This window comes from Euwallacea similis, chromosome 1 (assembly GCF_039881205.1).
Source record: "Euwallacea similis isolate ESF13 chromosome 1, ESF131.1, whole genome shotgun sequence".
NCBI classification, from domain to species: Eukaryota; Metazoa; Arthropoda; class Insecta; order Coleoptera; family Curculionidae; genus Euwallacea; species Euwallacea similis.
The window spans coordinates 5,575,045-5,583,282 of record NC_089609.1 but is presented as its reverse complement, the minus strand read 5'-3'; the positions used below and the strand labels follow the sequence as shown (position 1 = coordinate 5,583,282).

The 8,238-nt window shown below is 34.3% G+C and overlaps 1 protein-coding gene across 2 annotated transcripts; it reads right to left on the bottom strand.

Annotated features, from left to right (window-relative positions):
* Positions 1–375: 375 nt before the first annotated feature.
* l(2)k05819 (transmembrane protein 94-like protein l(2)k05819) lies at positions 376–8,196 on the bottom strand. Of its 2 annotated transcripts, XM_066397604.1 has the most exons (24): positions 7,972–8,196; positions 7,487–7,715; positions 7,242–7,431; positions 7,019–7,181; positions 6,798–6,965; positions 6,604–6,744; positions 6,346–6,550; positions 5,948–6,286; positions 5,719–5,892; positions 5,374–5,507; positions 5,176–5,325; positions 4,957–5,123; positions 4,779–4,906; positions 4,579–4,727; positions 3,873–3,983; positions 3,171–3,426; positions 2,654–2,862; positions 2,154–2,353; positions 1,751–1,962; positions 1,549–1,691; positions 1,365–1,498; positions 1,220–1,313; positions 1,003–1,167; positions 376–867 (listed from the first exon to the last, which is right to left on the bottom strand). In XM_066397604.1, the coding sequence occupies exons 1-24, from the start codon at positions 8,082–8,084 to the stop codon at positions 795–797; spliced, it is 4,047 nt and encodes a 1,348-aa protein (XP_066253701.1). In that variant the 5' UTR covers positions 8,085–8,196; the 3' UTR covers positions 376–794. The 2 variants fall into 2 exon arrangements, with proteins under 2 accessions (XP_066253701.1, XP_066253709.1); XM_066397612.1 differs by lacking the exon at positions 3,873–3,983.
* Between the last annotated feature and the right edge of the window lie 42 nt (positions 8,197–8,238).

Sequence of the window (8,238 nt, the reverse complement as noted above, 5' to 3'; positions counted from 1 at the left end):
ATTTCGAGCCAGTGTCATCGCTATTCTGATGTTCAGCTTTGTTTCATACAGAAAACTATCACTGTATTTGTCACTATTCTGAAAACAATTCTACAATCACTCTCATGGATATTTTAGACGAAACTGACCGGTTAATTGATTAAAAACAAGGCCATAATAAGCTTCTTGAAACTAGGAAGTTTTGCCCGCCTGAGTTCTCCATTTCACTGTGACTTCAAAAAATGCCAACAAAACGTGTTCTGCACTAGAATAGAACAATTTCTTCTCCCTGTAAAAAGAAAAAGATAAATGTCAAATTCCTAGATAGTGTTTTAATGGGTAAACTGTAGTGAACAAAATTGTTGATGGATATTTGCAAATAAAGTACACCTAAACTTTAGAAAATATTTTATTTTACGTAAAAATGAAAATACAATAATTAATTCTGATCACTATAAAAAACGTTTTTTGCAATGTTCAGATAAAATAAAACGCGAAAAGTTTTGTTATTAAAAATAATATTTACATCAATATGGCAAAAGATAAAAGTGTTTAAACTACAATTTCAAAATAATAAACGATCGATAAGTAGATAAAACAGTCCATTTTAACATCAAAAACAAAGACAAATTCCTGGTTAAGTTTACCTGCATTCTCAAACTACTTTATGGTAATACGACCTATTATTAAGTAATATGATTTTTTAGCACCTTACAAGCTTTATTCAACAGACTTCCACTTTCAAATGGGCATTGTTATAGAAGATCTTCAATTAGCTCTAAACAAATACCATAGAAACAAAAGTAAATTTACGTTTAAAATGGAGAATTCATTCCCAGTTTTGTTCCAAAATCCAATCTAGCCCGCTTCAAGAATCTCTTATTCGCCCTACAAAATGAAAAATGCAAACCTCAGTATGTTTCGGAAAGCAAAATCAGGATAATAGCTCTATGTTAGTTTTATGTGAAATCTAAAACTTCTTTGACTATATAGATCTCTGAATATCGTAGCACAAACACTCACATAATTTCCTGCTTTTTCACCACTTCATTTATCAAAAAAATCGCAAACGGGGACGTAGCCCCAAAAAGTATCACCCACAAAGGAATCTCATACTGAATTTCGTTTGGTTCGTTATAAATTAAGCTTCTGTATGTCACTAATGTGTAAAAACTTTGCAGAAATACTCTGAAAAATACGACAAAATTTCGAGACTTCGCTTAATGCATAAAACACTTACAGTATAAAAATAGTCGCCAACCAAATTAAGTTGCTATGTGGCGATTTCCGGTATATCAATCTATCTCTATGTACAAATCCAACGGAAATAACAACTGAAAAGAATTGCAAAAAAACTATGCCCGATTCATTTATTTGCTGCTTACCAAAATGTAACAAAAGAATGAAAATAACAATCAGTCTTGCAGTTAAAAGAGTCCAGCTACCTTCCTCGAAACCTCCAACATCATATCCACCGGTTATATTTCTATAACCAGTGGGATTATAAAAGAAAACGCACCTATAAAAAACATTAACAAAAGAGATAAAACAATGAGAAACTTAATTCACCTGCAGGGCCCTAAATTAGTAGTATATGGTTCTGAACACATTTGGTTACAATGACTGCCCAAAATGCCGGCGTAGCACACCAGAACGGTGGCCACAGTTGGCAGGAACTTGATCCCATAGCACCACATAATATACAGAGTGGCCTAAGTCAAATTATTATTTTTAAACAAAATAAACCATTTTATATCGCGATGATATTTACATCCCATCGAAATCCAGCCTGAATTTTACCCTGTGGTTGCTTCATGACTTCAGGGTCAATGGGAGTAATAGAGAGTGCAATGCTGATGGCAGGGGCGACTACTGCTGCCAACCACAAGTTATGACCAGTCGTCATCAGTTCTGGAAGCATTAAGCACACTGCGGCCACTTGCATAAAGCTTAGGATAACGCAGCAACATAGCCAGTATTGCACTGAAAATGGAAGAAAACTCGATGGGGAAAGAATGAAAATTAAACACCTATAAAATATTTGTATAGTCCGATCAATTAAAAAATAATCAAAAAATTTTTTTCCTTAACAGTTTTTTAAAGTAATTTAAAAATTATATTCCTTTATTAGATCAAAGTTAGTAAAGTTGAAAATACCTAAAATCTACACTAACCTGAACTCCACAAAGTTGAGGCAAAATTGCGCGCTTCCATTATCAAATGATATATTGAAATGGGGTCAGAACGATTAATAGTTAATGAACAGGCAATTGAGTTCAACATTGACGACAGTTCTGTCGGATTGAGACCACTAGATTTCTTTAAAACTTCCATTTTCTGGCACACCTGAGGGTACAACGGCTCCACTGAAATCCTGGAAACAATATTTTTTTAATCTCAATTTCATGAAGCTCTAAACCTGAATAAAGTACAAGAAATTTACTTAAAAAATACAGGTCTTCCCTCAAATGTCTATTTGTATGTCTAGCGTAAATCCCTAAACTCAAAATACAACGCAACTTTCCCGTTAATTCAAAAGATGATTTCCAAAATTCAAAATGTATTTTTTTCATTATCTTAAATGAGCAATTTTATCGTATGTTTTCAACCTCGAGAATCTGTAGCAGTTTTGTAACAACAAACCTTTCAGAAAGACCCTTTATATGCAACTTACGCTGCATCTGCTTGCATAAATATGCCCGCATTATCACAGTTTTGAGACGACCCGAAGATGCATACAACCTCGTGATAATCTTGCATAATCCTAAGCATTTCTCTTGTAGCTGTGGGCGTACAATCCGTGAACAAAGACACAAGAAGCGGCACATTGTCTATCAGCTCGATGTGCGGTCGGATTTTGTCGATTCCACGAGGTAGTTTTGCCTAAAACACACCAATTGCAGACACTGTGCAAAAAGGAAGCTGCTCCGTTTTAATAAATTTTTCAGGAGAAAGAACTTATTAAACGAAATGGGTTTTTATATTTTGCATTAATCGTCGTTCAATCTGTCTTACCCTGAACGAACATTCAAATTTAATTAATTTTAAAATTATTAACTAAATCATTGAAACCCCAAAGTCGCAACAATATTATAAAAATTCATTTAATTAACAATAACATATTTTGTGTGTCCTGATAAATTTACTAAAACTCTTCCTCCATTTTAAATCAGTTTAAAATAAATACATACTCGATTACTCATATCGAAATTAATAGGGGCGCTTTGCTCAGTACTGTCAGTTAAACAGCTAAGAGACTGCCAGTCGTGGGTGGTACTCTCAGCGTGTACTGGAACACTCTCTTGACTGGCGACGTCGTCTTGGTTCTCGCTTTGGCGACGCGCCACATGGAACTTCTCTACTTCAGTGTCAAACTTGACTACAGAATGATCCAAGTTTATGGCACTTGGAGCTGAAAAGCTCATGGTACGGGAAGATTCGAGATTACTACAAAGGAAAGACACCAATGGAATGTACCGCGTGTCCCAAAGTCAATATTCACACACATTTCATCTACATTTTCAAAAACGAACTAGCGCCCTTTATGTTTGGGAATATTTTGAATACCGGGTAACAACAAAAAGTTACTACACCCTGTAACCTTTTTGCTATTTCATATAAAAAAATTGAAATTTATACCACTTACAATATTACGAATTTTTCTGAATAATGTTGAATGTTACGTTATTTCTAGGCAAAAAGTAACCATAACTATTACTTTTTAAATGGGACACCTTGTATTTTTTGACATTTTTGCCAGATCATTTTATTTACGATAGGGCAATTTTGGAAATGTAATAACAAAACAAAACAGCTAAATTAATTAATCATAAACCACATAATATTGACAAAAATATACCAATTCACGAACTATACAACACAGTCAATTATACCTATTGTCAATTAAGCGCGCTTTTTCGTCGAAACCGTAACCAGCTGCATCCGTTTTGACTGTATTGGCAGGGGATGAATCCAGACTCACCACCTGCGTGCCGCTTTCCGTCCTATACCCCCGATTTACATTCCATTCACACAGCAAGAGAGCACAGCGAGTCAACAGACAGAGCGGAAAGGGAAGAAAATTGTACAGGTTAGTTTTAATAGGTTACAAGGTTAGCTATGGTAATTGGAAAGTCTAATTTTTGAAACTTGGTGTGCCCGGTGTCGCAAGTTTATTTGGGGTTCGTTTAGGAAACCCATTATAAAAAGTTTTAAATGAGATTAGTCGAGCAATTTAAAACTCGATAAATTGTCATTGCTTTCGGAAAAGTTCGCTAAGACAAGAAAATTAATTTTTTTGTGACTTTTAGACCTCCAGATTACACTAAAAAATGATAGAAAGGATAACAGTGGGAAAACATGCATCAGGCAATGGCATATCTACATATTTACATCATGCAAGGAATCACATTATAAAAAATGTGAAAATATATGCAACTTTTGGTAGAGTCTCACTTGCTGGATAAATAAAGATATATACGTATACATAAAAAGATATAGGTGCTAAGACTTGCACCTTTGCAAATAAATTTTTCATGCTATTACATACATATTCAAAATCCCTCGTCCGATCATGCATAAAACTGAAAAAACACGCACCTATTCCTATCACTCAACAACGAAATGTGGCAATTCCACCCACTTTCCAGGCCCATTTTCTCATTGAAAACTCTGGATCTTAATTCGTTCTCCTTACTAAAATGAACAAACCGAATACAGGCCCTCTCCAACTGCTCAATTAATTGAACCTGAAAATTTTGTAAATGAAAAAAAACGCGATATTTTATTTCCATACATACCATATCAGCTAGTGCTTGGTATTGCATTGTAACCATACCAATAAAAATCTGATTGCATTGCATTTGAAAGCAACTCTCTGCATCTGATACATTGGCACCCACTAGGTAATCATTGTATAGTAGAGAATCTATAAGGAGGGTAAATGAGAAAAAACAGGGGTATGTAAAGTACCCTAACCAGTACTAAAAAACTGAGTGTTTTTATTAATTTTAGGTTCCAACACGCTTTTGCAGTCCCAGTGAGCCGGTGTAGGACTTCGATGATTCACATAAAGATGTCTGCTGTCACTGGGTAACTCCAGATAAACCTCACTAAGTTTGTCACTTACTGATCTTGATAGAGGCCTAAAAATCCAAATTAGATAAAAATCTTAATTTCATAAATTAATTTTCAGACCTATAGGCAAACGCTGTGCAATAAGCCGTAAGGCTACTTCTCTGATAAAAATCCTGAATTTTCTTCCTATCAGAGTGACTGAGAGGGCATAAATCCATACCGTCCCAATAATCAACACAACAGTCCAAGACGATATCAGCAGTACCTTCACTAAAAAAATCATCAAATATCCGAAATATATTACCGGAAAATTCCTACCTTAAAAGTTGCATATTGCCACTGCATAACTCTCTTACTACAACGGCAAATGCATGGGGAAATGGGAATTTTAGACGGGTGGACAACTGCAAGCTTCGAGCGTATTTGTTGTCCCTTCTCACCATTTCAGGTTGCTGAAATTACAAGTATGTATATACGAGTTGAATCTTAATAATTTAAGTTTATACAATCTCAACTGTTAAATTTTTTCATGTACTCATCATATTAACTCATTGTTACATATACATATAGGTGTTAAGACTGTTCAGCAAAAAAAGCAAAACTTTTACAACTTTTCTTTCTAATCAAATGAAATATACAAATAAATCCCAAAATTTACCTTACCAAGTGCCTAAACACTGACAACTGCTGCTCCAACTGAAATATTTTCTGTGCTTGATCCACAAACCCAATTTCCTTAGCCAATTCACACAAACATCTCCGATTACTCACGGGCACCAAGTTCTCATTATACATGGCCTCACATGATATATGAGCACAAAAATTTGAATAATTCTCCTAAAAAACGCAATTTGATTAGCTATTAAAAAACTTTAACTGCTCTCTTAATTACCTGAGTATCAATATGACAAGTGTTGAGTAAAATTGCCAATCCCAGTGGTTTTAAGGAGGGTAAGTATTTCTGCCAATTCTTGTCATCAAAATGTAATCTAAATGGGTCATTATGGTTGTGGGTAAGATCCAGTACTTCAGCTACAGCAGATATAGGGCTGCTATGCGAGAAATTAAGATTACCCACAGGTTCGGAATGGTCTGTGTTGATGTCATTTACATTGTCTAAACTTGTTTCAGACCCACTCGAATTATTATCCTTATTGTTCAAGAAAAACACTTTCTCTGCTGTGGGATTTGGCCATGAGAGAATCCCTTTTTTATCTACACAACCTAGAGCCTTAGAAAAAATCCTCATAACACCCAAAAACTTTTAATTTCAATTATCTACCAACTTACAGTGACGCAACCTAAGACATGCAATATATTGGCAGATCTACAAAGAATATGAGGCCTTCCTCGGCAAATATCTAAAAAATTCCAGTACATTTCTTTATAGCTGACTTTAAAATCTTCATGATATTCAGTATGTGTATCAGCGTCCTCCTCTAAAGTATTATATTTGTTTTCAAATGATCTTGTAGCATCAAAAATTGTTTTAAATCTGCAACCATAATAACTTCATCCAACTGAAGAAATTTGAAAAGGAAGGATTACCTGGCCATGCCGACATAATTGGAAAAATTCCACACTAAAGGAAAAACTATGGGCAATAGAGGTAAGATAGCGTTACTGGGGCTTATAAAAAACATATTTGCAAGAGAATAGTGTCCCAAATATTGACAGAAATAGAAATATCTATAATAATAATAATTTAAAGATCTCTGCTGACAAATAAAATTCAGATTAACCTAAAGGCATTGGCGATGAATACTATAACAAACATGGCAGGCAGAACTATACATTCTATAACCCTGACCATAACAAAATGCCTTTGCTGATTATGTTGCGTTATGGGTCTGTCTAAAGCTTCTTCCAAGGACAATTTGAGGTTATATAAATAGGGGGTTTCCAGAAGCCTAAAATTGCAGATATAATTAACATTTTTCATTTACTTAGCTAATTTCAATACCTATATTTCTTGGCTTCTAGAGGTTTTCTAGCCTTAGGTGCACTGAAAATTTCATTGGCATTTTGCAAGGAAGGAGCAAATATTTCTTTGGCATGTAAAAGAGGGTATTCAGTCTGTTTATCTAGAGCTTCACAATAACCAGGGCTAACTTGGCCTGGTCTTACTAAAACACAAAATAATGATTAAATTAAGGCACAATTTAATTCAGATCAATAATAGGTACCTAAAATAATGTCATCCTTAACTAGTAGGGACCAAGGCAAATTAACAAGTTTTCCATCACGATAGGTCCATTGCAAAGTAATACAGGGAGAGAAAGGGGTGTATAAATTAGGATAGCTTTCAGACTTCCAATTAATGTAATTCACTTCTTTTTTGATCTTGTCTAACACTAACTGAACTCTACTAGGAATCTATAATCAAGAAGAGGTATTTAATTTAAATTAATAATGAAATTGGACCTCTCACCTCATTATGTCTTAACTTATTGTCATAAAACTCAATGGTTAAATTAATAATCAGGAGAATGAAAATGATAAAAGCTTCATAAAGTTCTACGTTGTCTCCGTCCAACAGGTATCCTAAAACAAGAGCTATTGAAGCCCATAATTGAAAAAATGCTGATATCCAATTGATAGTTGAGTGCTTGCTTTTGGCCCGCAGGGTGTCTCGAATCCATGCCCAACTCTTTACTTTCCTGTAAATAAAACATGTCGTAAAATAAGAAAATTTACAATCATTGCTAAGGCAAATTTATGTTAAAATTGAGGCCTAAACGTCGTACTGCTAAAGCCTCTACTTTAAGGACTTTGGCTGTGTATTTTACTACACCCAAGGCTTCACCCATATTTTTTTATATAATTTAAATAAAAAATAAAGCTTTATATAAGTGTACTTATGTGAATGATCAATAAAATAACACTTAAAAATAATCATAAACAAGTGTTAATTACCTAGATTTCTGAGAATGTTTGAATTGCTGCAAAACAGAGTCTATTTCCACATATAACTTGTTCAAGGCGTCCCTACTGCTGAGGCCAAGCTCCTCTTGGATATTTTGATCCATTTTAAGCCATTATCATTGTACTTGTACCCTAAAATATGATTTTAATATACAAATAAAGCGATAATTAACTCGTAATTATATAAAAAATAATCCGGCAATGGATATTTATGGAATATTTTGACGTTCAGCAGTCTATTGTAACGCGCCGTGGCGC